The sequence below is a fragment of the Aythya fuligula genome, chromosome 2 (assembly GCF_009819795.1).
Source record: "Aythya fuligula isolate bAytFul2 chromosome 2, bAytFul2.pri, whole genome shotgun sequence".
Lineage (NCBI taxonomy): Eukaryota > Metazoa > Chordata > Aves > Anseriformes > Anatidae > Aythya > Aythya fuligula.
This window is the reverse complement of record NC_045560.1, coordinates 71,162,164-71,186,614: the sequence shown is the minus strand read 5'-3', so window position 1 is coordinate 71,186,614 and position 24,451 is coordinate 71,162,164. Positions and strand designations below refer to the sequence as shown.

The 24,451-nt window shown below is 43.8% G+C and overlaps 1 protein-coding gene across 1 annotated transcript in view; it reads right to left on the bottom strand.

Annotated features, from left to right (window-relative positions):
- The window catches only part of FBXL7 (F-box and leucine rich repeat protein 7), a 182,217-nt gene extending 163,676 nt beyond the window's left edge, over positions 1-18,541 (bottom strand). The window contains exon 1 of the mRNA XM_032182118.1: positions 18,223-18,541. Within this exon, the coding sequence (XP_032038009.1) occupies positions 18,223-18,259 (37 nt within the window). The 5' untranslated portion in view covers positions 18,260-18,541. The remainder of the gene's footprint in view (positions 1-18,222) is intronic.
- Positions 18,542-24,451: the final 5,910 nt, after the last annotated feature.

Sequence of the window (24,451 nt, the reverse complement as noted above, 5' to 3'; positions counted from 1 at the left end):
TTCCAGAAGTGTCTTTGCAGAGAGCAATCTCACCCATACAGCTCTTTTTGCCAAGTTCTTATCACTGCCATTGGTGACCATTGCAGCAAGACTTCAATTTAAATCACTATTCAATGGACACAGAGTTTCTATGCAAACCCTGCACTCTCAGCCTTGAGATGTGAATATCACCTGCATGATCAATGCACGTTTCTTGACATAATAGCAAAAAATTCGTGTTAAACTCCAAAAGAGAAACGAAGCAGCACAACACACCGAGTCTCTCCCTGATGGAAACTGACAGAACAGCACCACTCTGAAGGACTAATACTCAAAAGCCCACGTATTACAGAGAACACAAACAGTCCCTGCAGCAGCAGCAGCACGCTTTCACAGGTCAAGTACATGCTTTGGGTTAGCAGAAAGCACGCTAATGAATCCCAAGGAACCAACCACCATTTGAGGTTAGTGTCAACCAAAAATAGAGAGGCATTCAAATCTAAACAGCATTTACACACCACACATGTGCAAACAACACTTTGAGATAAAAGTGGTACTTTGCTACAAATGAGGCATAAAGTACTTCGTAACAATTTATTTTATTGTCATTAAACATTCAGAGAAGCAGCAACTCCTAATCTGTTTACTATGGCCAAATGCCCAGATTTAAATTTTTAAATTTTTTGCATGCTTCTGTTTAACCTAAAGACTGAGCAGTTTCAGCTGCAAGAAAACAGAAGTCAGAAAATATGAACGAGTTTGCCTTGAGGCAAGGGAACTTAGCAAACCTGGCAGGTCATTTATCTTTAGAGAAAAGTAACTGAAATTTTGCCATGACTGGAGATTCCCAATTAGTTGAGGCAATATAGGATCATCCAGTATTCTACATCAGCTTCCTCACATTCAGACAGCATATCAGTCCTGAGCATCTTCCACTATCATCTTCAACCCTTAACCACAAGAAGAAATCGAGATCATTTCACTCTAAGTGAAAGTGGAAAAAAATCCTGCCTGCAGATCTGGTACGTGCTTGAGAACTCACCTGCAGAGTTGGGAGATTTTGGAGGAGAGAATGGGAGGTTTCTCCCTTTTCTACTTGATAATCTGGCTCTGAACTTCAGGCCTCATTTTCCCCCTCTGGTTTTCTGGAGTGGAGGAGCCCTGACCTACTTGTGTCACTAGATTTATGGGCAACGTGCAACAGAGACCCAGTGGGCAGCAAGGCTCAGTTCTGTCACTCTGAAATTTTCCTCTGGTTCAGAGGAGTTTGCTGGCTGCTCTCTCTTATTTCCTTGTTCCTCTCACAGACAATAAACAGAAATACTCCAGACGTTACTTTTTGTCTGAATCCCAAGAAGCATTTTCAAGCCACCACCAGTTCTTGCAGTGCCCACTCTTCCACACCCCTCCTCAAACAATGCAGCAGAAGATAAATGCTTATATTCCTCTGAAGAGAAAACTAGGCCATTAAGCAAGGGGAGAACAGCATCTTGACCACTTTGCAACTTACTCAGAGCAGTCAGAAAGTATAACCACGGGGTATTACTTCCGGATGTTAAGCATTAACTCTGTATTTCAGACTGCCAAACAGAAAAACACTACCTGAGCCGCAGTCAAGCAGCAGCTGCAGTCAGCCAACCATCATCACACAGGGACATAGCCAAGGCTTTATCTGCTTTGCAGGCTGTCATTGAACTATGGAGGAACTGTTGTCAGACTTAACAAAAGGCAACTGAATTAACAGTGAAACCAGGGATCTGAGAATCAGAGACAGCCAGTGATGTCTGGCTCTCAAAATATAGTCAGATGAGTCCAGATTCATCTTAGATTGACATCTGCTTTCAGCTGCAAACAGACAATTTGAGAGCCAGGTCTTGAAACAGCAGTATCAGATTTGACCCAAGAACAAACTCAAATTCCTTTGAGAACTTCTGCGTGGATTCTTTGCTTTTTTTTTTTCCCCCCCAGCATCATTCAAACATTCAAAGCCCTACCTGGAAAAGTGACGTCTTTCCTACCTCATCTTAACTCCAGAGCTTTAGCAGTTCACATATCAAGGCAGCAGAGGAAGTAAATCAAAGTGGCAAGCTTTCATATGTATGTATTTATACACACACACATTATATATATAGCAAAACAACAAGCTTTTTGCAAGCTTTTGTCACTTATCTAAATGGTGTTCTCCACTCGTATAACGTTATCAAAGCATAAAACCATTATACTTCAGAATAAATCTTCATGCAAGTGGCAAAGTAACTAAAAAGCATAAGATAAGAAAAGTTCATTTACCTCTCACAACTGATATGATCTGCTCAGATGAGAGAAATTAAACTGATGCAACTCTTTCCAACTTAGATAAAAACACTTCAGGACTGTCTGATGTGCCAGATCCTTGAGGTCTCTTGGACCACAACCAAACAGGAAAGATAATACTAAGCTACTCTAACTCATTCCACATATTGGGAAAAGAAAGATGAAAGTCAGTTCTTCAGCCAGTGGAGGAGAACTACGGATTTGTTTAAGCTCACAAAAGCTACAATTGTACATACAGCTCCACAACGTAGGAGTCACTCTGCCACTGCCCAGATGCAGCATCCCTGTCTCCATCATTGCAAAACACCCCACCAAGAAGTCCCAGGGGAATACTCAGCTTATTACATCTGGTGTCTCATCTCATCTCCATCACAAGAGCAGCAAACAAGGAACACATTACATCAGTGAAATATTTTTAACCCACAACTTTCCAAAGAGGATAGGCCTACATAAAGAGACTATGGCTCTCATGGTTCACTGGGTCAATTAAATCCACTGCATTAACATACTTTAGTACAAAACAATTAGTGTTAGCATTGTTTGCATGCATTGGAATGGCAGTCACATTCTGCTTTTAATAAAGATATTCTAAGAGCTTTTAATGCTGCCTTTTTTTTTTTTTTTTCCATGCTGCTTTGGTGCAGGATGAAATCAACTTGTTTAAAAACCAAGAAACGCTGGTGAAGAGACAAACACCCTACATAAAGCCCTTCAGAGTCTAATTAAAATTCATCTGTTGGAAAGCACAGATTTTGCCATGCCTTCTCTGTTACTCGATTTCACATAAGAAAAGTCAGAGGGCATATCTTTTCCTTTCCTTCTCTGCTGAATACCAAATACATTATGGTAAACTGTTTACAGAAAATGCAATTAGTTGGTTTCTGGTCTGCTGGCAACTAGAATTATCAGGACTCAGCTGATGCATTTCAGAAGACAGCCAGAACTTAATGGCTTTCCTGTGTAACTGATGTGGGATAGACAGTCTCAAGGAAAGTACTGAGTCTGGTTTCCAGCCTCCTCAACACATTTTGTTCTTCTATCACTTGTGCTGAGTCTCTCCCCCCACATACCCATAATGCACAACTCAGTATGTCTGAGTGTCCCTATCGGGATATTATTGCATTTTATTTAAAAAAAAAAAAAAAAAGACACCATTCTATTACTCAAATTAAGTATTTCAAACACAAGCCATCCATTTCATATTGCAAAAGTCAAAACTGATCACAGAACACTCAAAACCATATTGTCAACCTTAACTCCTCAAAGCCAAAGCACCGAGTATTCTGATTGGAATGTCCGTGGCTTCAAATTTTGTAAGTTATGTTAATTTAGCAGGTATGCTGAGAAGAACTAGGGGCTTGAAGAAAGTGGTGAATGCAATTTCTTATAAATACTGTACTATTAAACTAAAAGGACAGAACATCAACACAGGATGCTGTGAATGCACAATATCATTATAGACATTGACCTTTTAGAACTTCAAATTTTAAGGTTAGTTTCCTAAAGAGCTTTTTTTTTTTTGTTCAGGTATCTCTAGTCTCTGTCACACACCTTTGTAGAAGTCCAAAATGTATTACCCACATTACTCCCAGTATCATTAAGATAGGACTTTAGCTGCTGGCAGGTAAACTTAAAACCTAAATTCAAGAATTAAAAATTAAGGTACCTTAACATGCTATTTTTTGAATCTTTTCATAGCTCCATCTTGAAGGTTGAATCAGAAGAAAAAGTTCAATCCTTTTTTAAAAAAGTATTAATCTGAAAAAAGCAGTCTCTCGTTTGGCGACAAAATAGACTCAGCCATACCAAGAGATAAAGTCCATTCTTCAAACTGAAGCAAGTTCTACTTCAAAATTGCTGTGGCAAAGAACATTTGATGTCATTTGCTAATCCTCCAACATTTTCTATCATCCAGGCATACACATAGTTAAAGATAGGAACATCCTGGTTCCCTTGATAATTCAATCTTGTGAAACAGGATGACCTGCCTATCTGTAAGATACTCACTCAGGCAGTATTTCCTGTTAATTTCACTTCGTCAGGAACCTAGCAGGGACATCCCTGCATAGTCCAGAAAAAAAAAATCTTAACCTTCGACACATACATACCCTTCCGTTTGCAACCACACCTCTGTGTTTTTAGCTGTAAGATTCACACGACTCTGAAATCTGTATTTGAGATTATATTGAACTTTTTCTTGAAAGTTCCTTTTCTCAAGTCTACAGAAAAAAAAGCCTTACAAAAAATCCTCAGATTGGACCAGTGTATGTTGTTACAACACAATAAATGATGGGGAAGAGTGATCTTTATCTTCACATGCACTTAGAGTACCTACCGTTTGTCTAGTGGGGGACAGGAGGTGGAACAGTTCTGTTAGCCTTAGTTCTGGCATCCAGCTGTTGTCAGCAAAACGTCAGTCCCCAGTTCTCCTACAACCCTACTTGACTTAAGGTATCAATCGTCTTTATTGGCAACATGCATCCAAATTGATGATGGACCGTAAATACCTAACAGCTCTTATTGCTTTTAACCAAAAAGATTTTTTCATTAGACACTACAGAAACCCAAACAGATCAAATCCCAACTGGGTGAAGTATAGCGCCCACAAAAACAATTTAGATGAAACTACGCATATTTTTTGCTTCTGTAGAAAAGTAAAGCTCAAGAGAGATTAAAACGAATTGCGGAGGGCTCCAGGAGCAGTTTGGAAGTGTTGAATGCAAAGGTGTGACAGAGCATCATTGCATACTGTGTTACAGTTTCCGGAGAGTGCACTAAATCAAAGCAGATTAGCAATCAGTAACTATGAGAATTCTTTGAACTTGCCTTTGAGCTCTCACATCGATCATCCTGTGCCTCTAACATTGGTACACGTTACAAACACAGAGACCAAAAGCAGATTTGTCAGGTATGACTCAAAAAATACAACACAGCAAAATTGCTTAAATTTGGTTGTGCTGCCTATGAGTTAAGGATGTGTCAAAGACTGAGGAGCTCCAAAGATACCACCCTTGCCCTCACCCTGCCCTTCCTTACCTGGCCACATTAGACAGGCTGCCTGACCAGCCACCCGGGACTACAGGGCTAGATTATTTCGTATCAATGAGTGAGCTTGGTCTGTCCTGTTTGGTACAGAAATTTTTGTGCTAGACTGTTGTCGTCGTTTCTGGAGAGCACCACCCACTGAAATACTTCAGCATGGAAAACAACGAACTTTACTCAACACGTCCAAAACGGTTGCTTCTGAGAGTGAGCCAGCAGCCACTGGAGTGTCTCTCCAGTCTAAGAACCACCACTTCCTTGGTAAATAGGGGATTTGTTTAACTATCAAAAGAGATGCTTAGAAGAATGAGTTCTACTGGTTATGTGGGGATTTTTGTCAATACTCCACTTGCTATCCACCAGCCAGCCAGCATTTGCAGGGTTAAAGCAAGAATGCATAAGGATTCTTCTCCTCTTCAAGTGCACAGTTAAAAACCCAGCCTTGGCTCCAAAATACCTCCTAAATTTTCAGAATCCTTCACAATTTGTCTTACATTTCCTCCCACAGTTACTCAAAACCATGGATGGCTATCCTTAGAAACAAGCCAGTTAATTGTATGGCTCAGCTCACAGAAAGACCAGCCTCTGCATCCTACCTACCACCTTCCTTTCAGCCAAGTGCTGATACCTGAATTAGGAAGAAAAATCGAGGAAAACATGGATAGGATTAATCAGTGCTTAAAAGGGACAAACAGGCAAACCACAGAGCCACTAACTGCCAGCACTCCTGCTTGAAAGGCTCCTGTGTCTGACCCGGCTTGTTCTGGTTTAGACGCTAATCCTATGGAAGCTGAACTTCACTTTCTAGGAATGCTGCTGCTCATGTAGGGACTTAATTAAGAAACCCTACACTTCAGTGAAGGACGTGGTGGTTGGCAGGGGGAAGCAGGAGATCTTATCCACAGAAAGGCATGAATTTTTTAATAGCAAATGAGGCCTGGCAAATGAAGCAGGAAACCCAGGAAGGAGAAAGTCTGTGGCACTCACTTTTGCCCACCTTCTGCTGCCAACATTGCTTCCTGTGCTCAATGCCGGTAAGCAACAGGGTTGTTTCACTCCACCTTGCTTGCTGGCCCACAGCTAGCAAGACATGTTCAGTTTTAAGGTGGTGGGCAGTGATTCCACCTCAGCTGCTGGAGACAGAAATACAGCTCAGCGTTCTGCGGGCTTCCACGGTGAGAAGCAAACGACATCGCTGCCAAGGAACTAAATTAAAACACAATACCTAAATCAATAAATTCATAGACAACCAAGCAGAAACTAACCCTTCCGCTAACTCCTGGTTCATGTCTTACTCCTCGATAAGCTGTAAGCCCATTCACAGTTGGGAACTTTCTCAGAGGTGAGAAAAACCACTCAGAACCACAGTCAAAGCCGGAAAGATCAGTAACTGTTTGAGGGAGAGGAAGTGTCACATTCACCTTTGTTCCAGCAGTTCCTGGCAAGAGAAGAAAAACACCCACAACAAGCATTCATGTTTCCCCATAAATACTACCAAATAGCGCAACAAGGAGTACACCCACATGAGAATAAATAGCAATAATTTCCCAAGAGAAATGAAGACATAAGCAAAATACTCTGCCCCAGCCTACAGAGTGCCAATGAAGAGTTCGCATCAGACTATGCTGTAGACTCTATACACACACTAATGCAAATAAAATCTGTTTTGAAAGAATTTAAGGGTGACATTTTTTGTGTCTGAACCTCAAGTCAGGCACTGGGTATTGTCCTGATCCCAATGACTTTCAGAGACTTTGTTATGGCACAGGACATCCCCCATTCCATCTCACTGGAAGGTTACCTCCCCTACCACAAATAACAAGTGTTCAAGGAATTGAGAACACCAAGTGAACTAAACCTAAAGGTAGCTTTTTGGTACTAAAATCAAAATGTAAATTCCATTGCCAAGTAGTATAACATACCAATACCCCAAACATGCTCTTTTGTGTTGTGCACAACTTCAAGTTTAAATGGAAAAACACAAAGCTGAAAAGGATCTCCTAGGACTTTATAGCGCTAAATTAACCGCATCCTCTCATAATGACTCTTTCTGCTCATTTGGTTTTAGCGGAAAACTTAAGACAAATATTTCATAATTTCGGTTATGGAAAAATACGCTGCTGCTTCTAAATTTGAAAGTTACCTACACATCATCATAATTTAAAGTCTTTTTTTTTGATCCAATACCAGAATATGTGGAGAGAAGCAAATCTTGACTCCAGCAGAATTACTGTCCAGTATTTCTACCAGGATTCAATGAAGTCATGGCTATGAAGAACTTGAGAACTGCAGAAATTTTTTCCTACCATGACTAATGCAGAAGTAACTTCTTCATTAAAGCAATGATCTCCACTTTCTAGAACAGTAAAACACATGAATCTGGGCTAGTTATTAGTTCTAAAACAGGCAAAACTTAGAAGCAGCTTTTCCTGAAGGCCATTCATACTGCCAGAAACAACAACAAAAACAGAGCCAGATTCTACCACCACAAGTCTTAAAAGAAACTTTCACTTTACCTGTTCTCTGCACAGAGAAAACAAAGTCAGTCTGAAGTGCGAGTTCCTTTTAACAGTGGAAAGGATGGCTTTCTTTTTACCTTAATAATGTAAAAATAAATTACAGCCAAAAACCTCCAAACCAGCTGCAGACACAAGTTTACAGAGCAATTTTAGAGATAATCAGCTACTTTGAGTCAGCCTTAGCACTTGCCAGGACTTGCTATAGTTGAACACTCCTTCTGAAAGCCTGGCAGCACCCTCTGTAAATGCAAGCAGCCAGTACAAGTAGAGGAGGATGGAGTTGGAGAACATTTAAACAACCTGAACAGACACAAATCCATGAGACCTGACTGGATGCACCTCTCAGCAGTGATTGAACTGGCAAATGCTGTGGCAAAATCCTATTAATTATCTTAGAAATATCATCGCAAGTGGGAAAGGTTCTTGATGACTGGGTGAAAGCAAAAGGCAGCCCCATCTTCAACAAGGCAAAGGAGCACAGCCTGGGGGACCATAGGCTGTCCAACCTCACCTTAGTCCTAGGAAAGTAACAGAGCTTTCTGGAACTGTTTCCAAAGATATTAAGTCAAGAAGGCGACCAGAAGTCATGAGCATGTATTTACAAGGGAAATTCATGCCTGACTAAGCCGATGGACTTTCACAGTGAAATAACTGGCTCCATAGACAAGAGGAGTACAGCAGATGTATTTTCCTCTGACTTTAGTAAGATTCGCCAACTGGTTTCCCCAACATCTTCATAGATAAACTCATCAAGTGTAGACAGCCTAAATGGACAGTGAGACAGACTGAAAAATGACGGATGCTGCCAAGCTCAAACAGTTGTGAGGAGCAGCATGAACACACCCGGAGCCCAGTCACTCGTGGTGATCTGGATGATGGGACAGAAGGCTCCCTCAGAAAGTTTGCAATGATACTAAACCAGGAGGGGCAATCGAGACACCGAAGGGTTGCTGCCATTCAGATAGACCTCAACAGGATGAAAAACGGGCCCAAGAGAGCCTCAAAGTTAGTTCAACAAAAGGAAATGCAGAGTCCTGCATGCTGGGAGGTATAACCAGCTGGAAGGCAGCTTGGCAGAGAAGGACCTGGTAGACACCAAGTTGAACATAAGTCAGCAATGTGTCCTCATAGCAAAAACACCAGCAGTATCCCAGGCTGAACTAGTGGGACCGTTACCAGCAGGTGCAGGGAGGTGATCCTTCCCCTCTGCTCAGCGCTGCTGAGGCCATACCTGGAGTGCTGGGCCTGGTGCGGGGCCCCCAGTACAGGAGAGACTTGCTCCAGCACAGGGGAGGGTTTGGAGCATCTGACAAGGAAGGAGAACCTGAGACATGGGACAGCTGAGCCTGGAGAAGAGAAGGCTCAGGTAGGGGTCTCGTCAATGTGTAAAATACTTGGGTCAGACATCTCCGGAGATGTTATTTCCAATCTGAGAGTCCGTACGCTTCAGGCTTTAAAGTGTACATCAAAACGGCCAGGAGTTGATTGGAAATGTCTTAATGTAATTTTACTGCCTGTACTGATCCTCGCTGGTACTCTAACGATCCAGAGAAGAAAACAATTCCTCGGCAAGAGGCTCTGCAGCAGGAGCACCTAAGTACTCAAACCCTGCTAAGAAACAGATGAGGGCCCTCAAGCTTGTTGGCTACAAAAGAGCACAATCAAACATGAACTCAAGAAGGAAGGTCAACTACTAGATCTTCTTGACGTACAAGAGCATATTGTTAGTTTCAACTTAATGCTAGCACTGCTAACTGGAACCGAGATCCCTCTGCTCTGAGGCTTTTATTTATACCTCTTTTAGTAAATCCTGAGGTTCCAAAAATTCTAAAAGCATGAGTCGTAGTAGTATAATATCAACAATTTTCACCACATATTTCAGCAATAGCTTATTGTTTCCATCATCTTAGTCTAAGAAAAAAAAAAAGTTATGTTGATGCCACAAGCAATTTCCTTATAAACTGTCAGAGAAAAGGCAAATGGAAAACGGAGAACAGAAATATGCTTTTACTAGGTACTACAGAAAAGATCATCTGTTCAGTCCTTCTGTTGGCGACCAGCTGTTGTCTTTAGCCTTGCACTCCAGCAGTGAGTTAGATCAAGTACTACCATCACTGCACAGTGAGAAAGCAATGACATATTTCATGATAAGCACTCATGAGCACTGTAAGTAACCCTCAAATGCATGCACTTTCTGTTCATCAGCTCTCACAATAGCTTTACAGCCTCACAAGGATAGAAGTTAATTGAAATACTAGTTCAAGTAATTCTTTACACAATTTAAGAAAAAAAAAAAAAAAAAAAAAAAACTCTTAAGCCCCTCCATCCCATCCAGTCACACACAGAGTATGCAATCTGGTAACAAACACGAGAGCCTTAAACAGTTTGCTTCAGAGTACAGGCAGCCACACAAGTGTGAGCTTCCCATACAGGCAAGACTACATGTCTAATGTGACAACTAGACCTGATCCAACATCTTCTTTCACTGCCATACATGACTGTTTGACTCTTGATTAAAAGAGGTTCTTCTTAGCTAGCTGTTATTAATGCTATACCAACTTTTCCTGATATTTTTTGTTTCTTAAGACAAGACACCTGAGCTGCTCCTTTCATAGTCTATCACCTCCAAACTTCATTAGCATGTTTGGAGGAACAAAGAAGAAAATTGAGGAAGAAGAGTTTTAGAATACATTCACTGGAAAAGATTATTAGAGCCCTGTCCAAGTAAGCATGCCCTTTCAGAAAACTTCACCATAGTATTCCTTCAGCTCGTGTACACATTTGTACACAAATCCCTGAGAAAGAAAAGCATCATGTGATTTAAGATGTTGATATGACAAATCTGTGCATTGTAGACAGGAATTTCCTGATTCAGAACACAAGCATGAACGAGAGCTTCCTGTTTCTCTCTTTACTCCAGGAAGGTTCTTCGGAAGGATTTACTGCCACAGCATGCCACTAATGCTTTGCAGCACTGAGCTCCAGGTTAAGCACTATGCTAACACGAACACTACTGGAACAAGGATATGATGGCAACATAAGTCTAACCGCATGACTCCTGGGCTCTAAGGAGTCACTACCTCACCCCTTTCTGAAGGCAAGTTGCTATAACCATTACATTTTTTTTCACAGCATCGAATCTCAGAACAGATGTGTTAGAACAAGCTCACAGCACTGAACAAAGATTCTCTAAGATCAACTCCACACCTGATATTCCTCTGCTTAAAAGGAGGAGAGAAAAAAAATCTGGGGTTGCATTTTCAGCCAGCAGTCCAGCTGAGCACAGGAAGGAAAAACATTCCCAATGCCATGCTGACTCCTGCAATTTTATGCAGTTAACATATGGACCTACGTGTTAAACATCAATTTGCATGGCAATACAGCCTTAGAACATAGATTTCAACTTGGTGGCTTAGGGGAAATGCACATGAAAAAATAACCAGCAAGCTTCTCTCCACATTTACTTGTTTAAGGCAGAAGTCACAAAACTATGTAGGGTGTGGAGACCTATACCACAAAGAAATGACTGTTGTTGAGCTTGGCTACCGGTACCAAGCTGAAGCTTTCAATATCAAGTCAAACACAGCTAACTCAAGTCTTCCCTTAGGGCACTACTTTAAACTGTGCACTTTCCAAGCTCTCCTACAATTCAGCCTATGTGGCACAGCCACAACAGCAGCACTTCTTCACACCTCCTGATAGAAGATACCTGAGAGCATTTCTCCAGTCAACAAAGACAAGTTCTGCTTGCTTCTGCTTTAGAGTTTCTTGGAAGTGAAACCCTTCCTTTGGTCAACACACAGACTTTGCTAACTTCTTCAGAAGAATGGCCATGGTCTCTGCTAAGTTCTCCTTTGTATGAGCAGACACCTACAAACACCACAATGGCAAGCAAGCACATAAGGGCTGCAATCCAGGAAAACGGGAACTTCTTTAATGATCTACAGCACGTAACTTCAAGATCACAGCACCTCCTCCATGCTTCAGCTCCTCCAAGGAGATCTTGTAAAATTGTCTTTAACGTGCTATCTTTGCTGAAAGACACATGGGCAGACCTGCAGCTGAAGTGCAGGACATTCAGACAGGACTAAACACTTCTCCCTGAGGTTACCTAGAGCAGTACTACCAGCACTCACCCTAAAATGCACATCTATCCAGTCACACATTGAACATCTGTATTCCTAGGAAGTGCTGCACGTTTCACTTTCGTATGAAGGAGGAGCAGATTCTGCTGAAAACCCACCACCCACTTTTAAAACTCTGAAGGGTTTTTACTCCTTAAGGTTGCCCCAATGTGACAAAACACATCCTGTATTAAAGAATACCAGCATAGCTTGCTACAATACAAAGAGCAGAAATAAACCACTCCTTCATTTCAGCCTTCAAGTGTGATCCCCTGCCTTCTGCCAATCACTTCCCTAACACAAACAAGGCCCACAAAGAACCAAACCAACTCCTAGTTAGGAATTGTTAGCAGAAGCAAGGAATCCACAAGTAGCTGAAGTACTGAAAATGCCAAAAACCTAAGTTCTCTGAGGAGATTTTTTGAGTAGAAACTTAAGACTTAAAAGCACATAGCCAATTCTGAATGCATGTCAATGTTTTTCCACAAGTAACATGACAGCATCAGCTTCAGCTAGGATTTTATGAAGTTCAGTCTGGGAGAAGGACAAGCTTGACAAGACTACAAAAGAGGTGCCACAGCACCCTCCTTTCTCTCCTCACCTGTGGGGAGCAGATAAAGAATGACTAGGACGTGCAAATCTTGGGCTCCTGCTACCTTTGCAGATCAGCTCCAAAGTGCATTCAAGCCTTCCACTAGCACCCAAACAATATTTTTTATTTTTGCAAACATACAAAAAGAAATAGCATCCAGTTACTTTAGCCAACTGTACTCTAGGGCAGTTGTTTCAGCCCAGTGCTATCTTTTATTTGTTATTTTTAACAGATATAAGACCCAGCCTTCCTCCTAGAAGGATTTTAAGAAATGAGCAGCAGTTTATGAAACAACACACACAAGCCACTGTTACTTTCTAGAAAGCTGCAGGTAACATTAGCAACTTTAAAGCCTGGATCCACCACAAATATTTTACCTTTTGTGCAGGTGTGTATAAACACACATGCGCACACAGACACAGAATTCCAGATTGAGAAAACACTGTATTATAAGAAACTGGAAATAGGGCAGCAGCTCATTTGACTGCAGCACGCACCCCACCACTGTGAAATCTGGAGAAGCAGCAGTAACATGAGCACACAGCTTAGAGCAGATTTTCTTTCTGGAGACATACTGAGTAAACACCCAAACACAATCCTTTTGTGTCGTTCAGTTGAAAGCTGCATTAAAAAAATCATACCATAAGCCGCTTTCACAAACGTTACTTTAGGTTGGCAGCAGTTGGCCACTGTCAGAGCAGAAGCTCTGGGAATTCGCTATTTAAAAAGAAAAATCAGTGCTGCTTGCAGGACTGACATTTTGAATTTGGCTATCTTTCTTGTCAAAATCTTGCTGTTAAGAGACAAAACCTTTCACTCCCTGAATCCCAGAAGAGCAAAACGGCCACAGGTAAAATGCAGGAACCAGCCCTGACCGAGCGCAGTAAGACAAGCAAGCACCACGCAAGAAGCACCACTGAGCGGCACCGTGATATTCACAGCAGTCCTACGGAGGGTGTTAGGGTTCAACAGCAGCGATCACACACTGGGGAGGTGTAACAGACGAGAAGCCAAGCCGGGACAAAAACACTTATCCACAAATGGCAAGAGCAGCATCTAAACAGGTCTCCTGAGGAAGGATGGATCAGCAAGCAGGACAGTGCTGAGAGCTACATGCTAGGCTTCACATCAGGTGCTTGTGCGCAACTGCAACTCAGACATGGAAACAAAGCAGGGATAAACTGCACGGCCATGAAAACACTTAGCACCTAACTGAACTCTTCACATCAGCCTATGAACTCATGGGGTGGAAAAAAGTTAAATACCAGGCTCAAGAACTGCCCTGGTTGCACAGAGAAGACACCTCAGAGGGGAGGTCACAATTTCATAGTTAATTAATCCAATACAAACTGACTTACTGTTTTTTCCATTCCCTTACCCTCATTAAAATATCCTGTGATGCCCCTCAGGTTCTAACAACCAACATAAGCCATCAATATAATCTGATACACTATTACAAATTCACTCTTCCAATAAAACACCCTACCCATCACTAACAGAGCTTCTCCAGCACAAACCCACCATGTTATACTGCCGTTCAGACCTGATGTGCATTGCTTGTCAGGTTTATCTACAAACACTCCATGAGGAAACAAATCCTAACGGACCTGTTGGTCCTGAATAATAGGATTTTTGGAGTAAAGTATTTCTATATGCAACACCTCAAGTATCAGACCCCTCACCAGCCCCAAATTAACAGAAATCTGGTTTGTAATCAAATGGCAGTGTTCACAAGGAGACAGTGTCCAACAGCAGCTTCACCAAAGAGGACACAGGCATGGAATATGAGGACTGTACTTTAACAATTTTCCTCCTCCTGAGGGGAAGGATTTAAGAGAGCAACCTACTCCAAAGCAGACACAGACTGACCTCTTGCCACAGTGCTACAGGCTGGTTAGCGCTGCAATTCCTGTAAAGCTCCAGCTGCCACAAGGCAGCTCACATGGCATCAACAGTGAAAGCCATCCCCACAAAGCACCCTGCACATGTTTTGGTGCAGCTACATCCTGTGACAGAGCCAGGCTTCTGCACTGGCACCTCACATCTCCAGGACGCTTGGATGCAGGTGGGTATTCACCTCCAAGTGGCTTGAGAACGGAGAATGCCCTCCCCAAAGAAGCTTGGAGAAGGAACATTGCCAAAACCAGAACTGGGTTAAAGTTACTCCCAAAGAGCTCCCATTTAAGTCTTCCCAAATTATTTCTTTCTTTTTGGATAAGAGCATGTAACCAGTTAGTCAGCAAGACTTCTGACTGAGATGGACATTGATCTCCTTGCCTATGCTGCCATTTCTTCTTTCTCCCCTTGCCACCCTCTGCCCTTCACAGCACCTGGCTTCCCTCTCGCATCAAGTCTTCCACAACACATTTCGGCAGGTCAACCAGACCTGCTGCAGGCTGTCACCAGCCCTCTCTAGGCCAGCCTCTGGAAGGAGATGGGGCAGGAGGCCAACTGCAGCAGTCTGGAAGATTGACTCGTTAATAAGACATCCCTGCATGTGGTCTGAACAGTTATTGACCACGTGTTGCAACACCATTCAACTGCATAAAATTTGGCTGGTCCCAAAGTCTCACAGTCTAATGCAGAAGTCACTTGGGAAGAGGACAAGCACTGAAGAGTTATTAATAAGAGTCATTATTCTGAAGCCTGACACTCCACCCATACACCACAGCTTCCTTTGGAGGTGCGGGCACACAGAGCCTGCTCTTTGGGCTCATCTCACAAACCCAACTGCCCCACAAAACAGAAACCTGCAGTTTTTAATTCCTCCCCTCCCCCTTTTCAGCTGCAAAAATGTCTCAGGTTGTAAGGTCAGCGCTCGGTGCCCTCTTCCCAAAGAAAGCAGGACAATTTCAGCCGCTCCCCACTCTGCACTGGGCCCTGCAGCCAGTCTCCAGCCCAGACCCCCGCTGAGCACACGTGAAGCTATTTAGGTGCCCAGAAGGGTTACAGAGAGCAAGCAGCATGGTACAGACAGCAGCTGCCAAGGTGTCTAATCAACTCGGCAGCAGTTAAAGGGTAGTGCAGTTCAGCCTCCTCATCTGTGGCGATGAATCACGCCTCACTTATTCAGCTGCGACTCTCCTCACAAATATATTTTAAACAGAAATCCTTGAATATAAAAGCTGGATTTCGATAGCTGCTACAACAACAGGCCGCTCCTTCCACTATCAGGCATAAGCTCGGCAGATCTCTGCTTACCTAAAAATCAGGCAGAGAATTACACCAGTGACAGAAAGGTGAAGGATTTATCCCTACGGCAAGAAAGCAAAGGACAAGTACCTTCAACAAGTACCCTCACGAAGGTGCACGCCATGCTCAACTGCAACTGCTCTGTGCTCAAAGGGATTTCTTGCTCTGGTAACCTGTTGGCTGCAGTCACGCTGCTGAAACCTGACTGCTGGACACACTCACAAGGACTGGCTTCAAGCATTAACACTTCAGTCAGGATCTACCACACACTATGATAAGCCTAAACTCTCAAGCTCTGTATTTTTCTAGGGAAACAAGCTCTCATAAGCCATCTCCCTTAAGGAAACATTTGAAAAGGCCGACTGATGACTAGCAAAATAAACTTTATTTAATAGTTTACTCTAAAAGCCAGGTAAAATCCTGTAGACAAGATGTGGTATTCTACAATTTGTTTTTTCCCTTTCAAAATAAGAGTTGTGCTCATACCCCACTTGTACTTTGTGAATTTCCAGAGAAGCGATTTTATTGACTTTCAAGATTGGCCGTGATCCAGTTTTCTCCTGTCTCAGAATTAAGTTATATCTGTGGAAAACAGATATACTTATCGGAGGTGCCAGGAACTATTCACTCAGACTCTGACAACAAATTATTTTAGACTACTCAAACATCCAGCTCTCTTGTCTACTTTGCATGCCAATTTGTAGCTTCTAATAAGATTCTGTTCAATAAAGCTTTGGACAAGCAAAACAAAAATGAAATAAAAGGAAATATAGCGTAGCTTATGTGATTAGTCACAAACACTTAGGATACCCGCCTGAGATTTTACATGTATACAACATATATGTGATTTTGAAAAACTGTCTAGTTCCGATAAGCATAACAAAATGTAGTAATCCATGCAAAATATAATTTCCTATTAATAAATGTTATCTAGTGCTTTCTTGTGTGGGAGTTGCCATAATTCATCTCCTCATCTTTGATTTTAGAAGGAATTTGAGCAGACGGATTCCAAATTTTCCACAGTCTTCCAAGTGGGAAGACTAGAAGGTAACATCCATTTAAAAAAAATAACTTTCAGTTGTCCTCTTGACATCTCAGTTCAGGTATCAGCAAGCAGTAAGCAAGATGAGAGCATCCAACTTTAGCTAAGCAAAGGTACTTCCTTCCATCCCTAAACACCTGGTTTCAGTCCCTAAAACAGCACACTGCAATATAATAGCCTACAAAGCACACAAAGCTGAAAGTAACATACTTAACTACAAGTGCCACTTCATCAACTTCAACACAGATATTCATGTTGCTTTTAGGGCACAGAAGAACTGGATGTAGGGACATTGCTACCCTTCCACTGGGGGTTGCAATCGCATCTTGTTAAAAGCAATTTTTATGGCAATTGGGTAGTTCAGTCGCTAAAGGTACCAAAAGCCCCAGCTGGGAATACAGAGTACCTTACATAAAAAAAAAAAAAAAAGGCTTCCTTTTAAGAGATTTAGATTTGCTCTCCTCCCCATCACCCAGAAAGACAGCAGCGATCAAGAGTGTCTCACTGTGATTGATGCTGTACAGAAGCTGCCAGGCAACCTGGATCTAGAACACACTAATGATGGGTGGAACAAGAAATCTGAACTGAAAAACCGAAGCATGGGCCACAGTTTTGATTGTGGTGGTTTGTGTTTTTGTTTTTTCAACTGGTTGGTTTTAAACCAACATACTGCCTACTATTCTTCAACTCAGGTAATGCTCTGCGCTGCACAAACAGCTTTGCCACACGTGCCAGGAGCCGTCAGCCTTCCCAGGAGCTGATCTCTGCTCCACTCTGGACGGAGGGAAGGGGGGAATTACTGAGGAACATCCCAGTCCTCCCCACAGCTACTGCCGGGCTGTCTGAGAACAGCAAAGCTCTCCTCCACTCGCTCTGGGCTGCGGAGGATAACCCTAACCCATCGCTTCCATCCCCAAGGCTTTGAAACGAGCATTCCCGTGGATCCACGAGAAGGCTCGGGGACACAAATGGCCGACCCCATGTACTCAGAGGCTACTCCAGCGACGGCACCGAGTGCGCCCAGCCCTGCTACAGGGACACGCCGCGAGCGTGCAGCTCCCGACTCCTCCGGCTCTCCCGACAGCAGAGCTCGCTTGGCACCAAAGGAGAGGCACCGCGGAGCCTGCTGGAGCAGCGGTGCTTCTCCTTCCCTCGCCCCACCCCGACACAAACTGGGGGGCCCCGCGGTGCCCCCACACAGCCGCCGGGGCACGGCGCGGCAGCGGGGCCGGGCTGCGCTAAGCAGCTGCAGCGCGTTACCTCCGCCTCCCCTCCCCAGCCGCCCGGGGCTCCTCTCCCCCTTCCCTCTCCCCTCTGCCCAGACAGGAAGCAGCCGCGCAGCTCCGCCAGCCCTCACAAAAGGCTTTTCGGCAGCAAACACCCCCTCCCCAGCCCCCAGCCCCCTTCCCCCGGGCTCACCCTCGCTGCCGTACTGCTTGCCGTTGCCTGCGCCCATCCCGCCGGCTTCATGCCCGCCGCCGCCGCCGCCGCTGCCCGCCGCGCACCATGGCCACCGCGGGCAGGGGCAGGGGCACGGGCAGGGGAGCGGCGCCCCTCGGCTCCCCCCAGCTCCTGGCCAGCTCCAGTTGTAATCCACGGGGCCCCGCCGCCGTCCGCGGGGGCTCCTCCGTCTCCTCCTGCTCCTCCTTCTCCTCGCAGCCCGGCTGCCTCCCCCCCGGGAAGCCGCCGCCAGCCACTTGTTGCTGCCGGGCAGGGACGCAGGGAGGGAGGCCGCCGGGCAGCCCCGCCGCCGGCTTTTGTTAGCGGCAGGCGCCTCCCAGCGCCGCCGGGACGGAGGGAGGAGGGAGGCAGGGAGGAGGGAAGGAAGCGAGGCCCGGCCCCGGCCTGGAGCGACGGGGAGGTTGGGCTGGGGGGAAGCTCGCCCCGCGGCCCCCTGCCCCTGTTGCTGCAGCCCCAGACTCGTTAATCACCGAGGGGAGGCTCCTCGGCAGCTCCCCGTGAGCTCCCGTGCTCTTTCGCCTGCAGGGACGGGCTGCTGGGGGGTCCCAGCTGCCTCTGACAACTGTGCTTAACGGGGTGGGTCCCGTCATAAAGGGTGCCCAGCATCACCCTGACGCCACAAGGGAGCCCACCTGGCAGGCACACACGGGAGGGGGAGGTGTGGGGAGACCACCCCAGCAGAGGGTGCCTGTAATCTGCGCGGCCTGGGGAGCAGCCTGTCCCCAGCCTCATATGTGTGAGAGCCCGTCTTCGTAAATGTCACAGACTCACTGAGGTTGGAAAAGGCCTCTAGGATCATCACATCCAACCTTTAACCTCACACTGCCAAGTCTACCATTAAAGCCTGTCCCTAAGCACCACATCTACGTGTCTTTTGAGTACCTCCAGGGGTGGTGACTCCACCACTTCCCCGGGTAGCCTGTTCCGATGCCTCGCAATCCTTTCAGTGAAGAAATGTTTCCTAATATCCAACCTAAACCTCCCCTAGCACAACCTGCGGCCGTTTCCTCTTGTCCTATCACTTGTTGCTTGGGAGCAGAGACTGACCCCCCACCCCAATACAGCCTTCTTTGGGGTTGTTGTTGAGGGCAAAAGGTCTCCCCTAAGCCTCCATTTCACCAGGCTAAACAACCCCAGCTCCCTCAGCCACTCCTCATCAGACGTCATCTCTAGGCCCTTCACCAGCTTTGTTGCTCTTCTTTGGACACACTCCAGGACCTCCATGTCCTTCTTGTAGTGAAGGGCCCAAAAATATATCCCAACACACGCTGGACAGTAGATAATATATAGATAATTTTGAGCAAATCCTTTCTTGGTCAGCATTTGCAAATGGAATATGAAACTGCAGAGCCTGAAACATAAACACTGGCAGCATTACGAATAAAGTTTCTAAAACCTGAAGTTTTGTGGGTATTTAACTTGAAAATAAATATATATGTGTATATACATATATGCATTTTCATTAAGAGGTGAGCTAATTACCTGAAGCTGAAATGAGTGCCGTTAGCACTAATGACCGAGAAGTCATCAGGCAACTTTAATTATACTCTAATCCCATCAAATACAGGTCGTTAAGGCTTCTCCTTGCAAAGAAGTTTTGGTCCTGATTCAAGATGCCTACACACATCCCTCAGTTCTCACAAATCAGTGAATGACTAGGAAAATCATTCCTTCTGGGGCCAGACTCATTAGATTACCATCTGAGCTTCCTTTGAAAGACAATGTGAATTAGCCTAAAAATACAGTTTTCTTGACTCAAACGTTAATTTCTAACCACTAATATAAAAACCAACTTTGTCCTGTGCCAAGGCAGGCAGGCTTTGACACAAGTGTCTGCTTTGAATGTGCATTTTGAGCATTACCTCTTCAGGCCATGGGGAAGAAGCAACCCGCCTTCAGATCTGTAAAACAGGAAAAGATAACGGTGCACGGTTACAAATTGCTCTACATATCGCCAGCAAAGTATTCCTTCTCCTGCAATATGGCTTGTAGGGTTCGAAAAAACCCTTCCAAACACTTGATAAAAACTCACCCAGGCAGAGTTTGAAAAGAAAAAAAAAAAAGCCGTGGCTTTCTGCAGGGCAGCAGCCTACCTCATCACTCAAGCCCTCGCCTCCAAGTCAGCAATGGGAGCCCGCCGTGTCGTCCTCCCCTGAGCAGACACGGCAGGGCAATGCTTGTCCCCAGCTGTGCTGAAACCAGCATGTGTCCCAGCTCCATGTGCAGCCCAGCTGTGCTTAATCTTATCCTGAAATGCAGTGGCAGGAGTAGCCACTGCAAACTGCTCCCTAGGCAACCTCTCATCTCTTCACGGAACGTCATGTGCTGTGCATCCCGTGGTAGTCAACCACCTGAAAGCTTTCCTGTGGGGTTCGTAGGGCCAGGAAGGCCAACAGTCTTTCTTCTGACTCCCAGAAAGTTGTACAGTGGTTGCAGCAGCCTTTCTTGTATATGAGAGAAATTTCTTAGACTGATAGGGTACATAAACTCACATAGACCCAAGTTCATAGCTATACTTAAATATTTGTTATGTTATTCAGAAAGAACAGAGCTGCTGTGAGGAGAAACACGGCTTTTTCCCTCCAAACTCAAAATATGATGCAACATAGTTGAAATGAATCCCTTTGTCAAGAAGCATTTTTAAGAACAGCATGGAATGATGCTTTGTGAGACATGTTCAGCTGTCAAGGGAGCCCTGTAAAGAATAAAGACATTAGACAAACAAATTACCACTCCATCAAGTTTATGGCACAAAGCCCAGGAATATTCTGACATGACCAGAACTAAAAGGAAAGAAGAAGGAGGAAAAAAAAAAAAAAAAGGAAAAGAAAGAAAAGAGTGAGAGAGAGAGAGAGAGAGAGAGAGAGAGAAAGGAAAGAACATCTTGGTATAGGAGATCTTGGTTTAGGAGCAGCTTTCAGATAAAGGACTGAATATTTCTGCTGTACATCCCATTACACTATTTCCAGAGGAGAATGAAATGAAGGGCATGTGGAGAAGCAGTAAAGTACAGAACTCATTTTGCTACAAAGACATAAAACTCTCAGCAGAAATGTGTTTGTCACAGATGATACTGCTGAAAATGCGTAACCCTTTTGTGCTAGGCATTTAGGACAGTCAGTCTTGGAGCTTCATAAGCGCAAAAGCTCACAGAGAAGTTGGGAAATGCTAGTTCAAAGAGGACCTACACGTTTTAGCTAGGGCTGAGTCATCTTACAGCCATCCAGTATTTACCAAACACTTGGTTCATTCTGGGATACACTGTGGGAGGCTGGGAGGCCTATTATCCATAGGCATATGGTTTGGGGCTCAGGGCCATTATGGTGCCTGTGGATGAGACCTAAGAAGATTCTTTATTTCTTAACAGTTTCATAGGTGTTTCACCCCTTCTTGACAAAGTTACAGAGTAGCCTTTTTCTTGTGTGGTTGTTTTTCTTTTTGTTGTTGTTCATTTGTTTTATTTTGTTTTTTTTAATCCTTGTCTTCTAGTTGGTCAATACCTTGTTTGTGAACAGCTTACTTATTTGGCTCAAACTACAAATACAGTATATTTGTACATCAATACAGCAGACTGGTGGGAGTCTCTAGGCTGTGACTGAGCTCATATCCCTGAGCCACGATATAATTCCTTTGCAAAACTCTTTATAATGACCCCTTAAGATACCCTAGCCTTCAAAATGGTACAAAAGATCTGAAAGCACATCAGTTCTGCCACATTTTCAACAGTCAAAAGGAGAGGAAGTACTTTCCGTAAGGACAAGAACAACTTGGTGGTTTGTTGTCTCTTAATACAAGCAGTATGCACCCACCAAAAAGGGGAGGAGATGGAGTACTATCAATTGGTATTCTTACAAGAGTGGGAAAGATTTATCATTATATGAGATTTGTCTTCCTATAGTGCCATTTTCCTTCTTCTTGAGGAGACATCAATGCCTTTTTCTTAGACTTGTATCCCATCCCAGTACAAGGAATTTAAAAATTAATAGGGCTGAGAAAGAAAAAGAAAGCTATGGGCCAAAATGTTTCTATTTGGATGTGTTGCTACAATCCTTCCTGGGAGTGTTTGCATTACATCTCTATTCATTATGGGCCTCCCTCTGTGGTGCATTACATGTCTCATGATGCACCATGTTTCTATTCCATGAATAAAACCACAGCAATTTTGGAAGAAGTAGCCAAAGAAAGGGTTCTGAATAAAGGAAAAATAAATAAATTTGAAAGCAACTGAACTATTTCCATAAGGCATCATCACAGCAATTCCAAGATTAAATATTTTGGCTCTGGAATTTTTGCCACAGTTGTGGTGGTTTGTTTGTTGTTTTTTTTCTTCTCCTTCAGTTTCAGCCTAAGTTTTCCTTTTTGAATCCCACCCCTCCCTCCCAGGAAGGAAGGAAGGAAGGAAGGAAGGAAGGAAGGAAGGAAGGAAGGAATAAAAAAAAAAAATACCTTCCATCTACTTCCAACTAGCTTTATGTTGAACTTCAGTTGGAAAGGCATTTGTATCCCAGGACTTCAAATTTCAGCAACAAAACGAAGACTAGTCTTCTCTAAGACTAGCTTCCTATTTGTGTAGGAAGCTTTGATTTTTCACACTTGAGACATTTTAAGCATTTGTTTTCACACTTTGTATTTAAATAAAATGATGAAAAAAATAGTATTTTTTTAAAGACAGCACAAGCCAAGTAGTATTTTTCTAATTAATTCTACTTTTACATCAGCGTGTTCATATGGCTGCATATATTTTGTGAACACTCCATGATAATATCTGTGTTGACTGCTTTTGGGCACTCTGAAGTGAAAAAGAATCCAAAAGAAATTTGACTAACAAGTTACTGGCAACTTAAAGCAATTATCAAAAGCATATTGTTTTATGGACTACAAAATGATCCATGAGTATTACCTACCTCCTGAAGGAAAGAAATGTCTAGCTTATCTTCATCGTTACACATGAAAGTTAAGGCCCCACTGCCATATGACCTGAGATTATGTGTCATGTTATTTGTCAGTAGCCTTACTACAGAGCTGGGTGAACATGAGGTCTACATGGCTAAGAAGCTGCAGGTTCTCAGGATCGCTGGGTTGTGTTTTAGGAGGCAGGGCTTTTGGTGAAGTCTGCTCTGCAGGAGGATAACTCTCGCAGTGTATCCTCACATGAGGTCAGGCTGCTCCAGCCATGCCAGGGCTCTACTCCCAGAGTGACTTTGACAGGTTTCATTAAAAGGCATTAAATCAAGGTGGTGCTCCAGTTCTGGGACACTTTGGACTTGAGCAAGTTTGTCGTATGATCAGTGCTGATGGAACCACACAACAGACAAAGTACAGGCAGTTCTACCAAATAATGATCCAGTTTTATTTGAAGCTCCTTTCAGATGTTCAACTAATTTAACTCTTAATAAGTTTTCAACCCAGCTGAGATTTTAAGATATTTTTGCTGATTTTTCATTTTTACAGGAGGAAATCCCCACTTGGACCTGATTTTTCCCTTCTTCCAACAACAAAAGCAATAAATAAACCTCAGACTGTGCTGAATGAAACATGTTTTACATTACATGTAAAATCTGTTGAAAAGAATAGCAAGCTTGCAAAGTCAAGCTCTTAAGTCTGAAGTGTTAGAAAACACAAGAATGAAGACTGTGTGCGACTCCAGAACCACCATCCTGAATTCCCCTGCCGTGTCCGCAGTACACCTTCCACAACAAACAAGGCTGGGGCCCACGGCCAACACTGCAAAACCACTTCATTTCCCAGAAGCCGTTTGTGATTATGTAAATTACGGCATTATAATGCATAAGCACAATGGAGACATAGTAGGGCTGTACAGGCAAAATTAATCCTGGCATTTCGTAGCTTATGTCTGACCTTGCAATTTTAATGTAGGGTTTTTTTGTTTGGTTTGAAACAAGGGGTTGGCTGATGCAAGCTCCAAGAACTAAGCAAGGAATGCACTCGTGGAGATACATTGCCTCATCTCATTGACATCTACAGCAATCATTTGCAGGGCTGGAAACCTACACTCAGCAGAACAGACTGCTGTTAGCTGGACTAAGAGAAGAAGCGATGGCAACAGAAGATTTTCCGAGTGCCATGGCTATGTCTACACCGTCCTCGTTGGGAGCCCTGGCTGGTGTGGCCAGGTTTCCTCTCTGCAAACACAGGGCAGGGTGAGGGGGGGTTGTGCCTGAGCTGA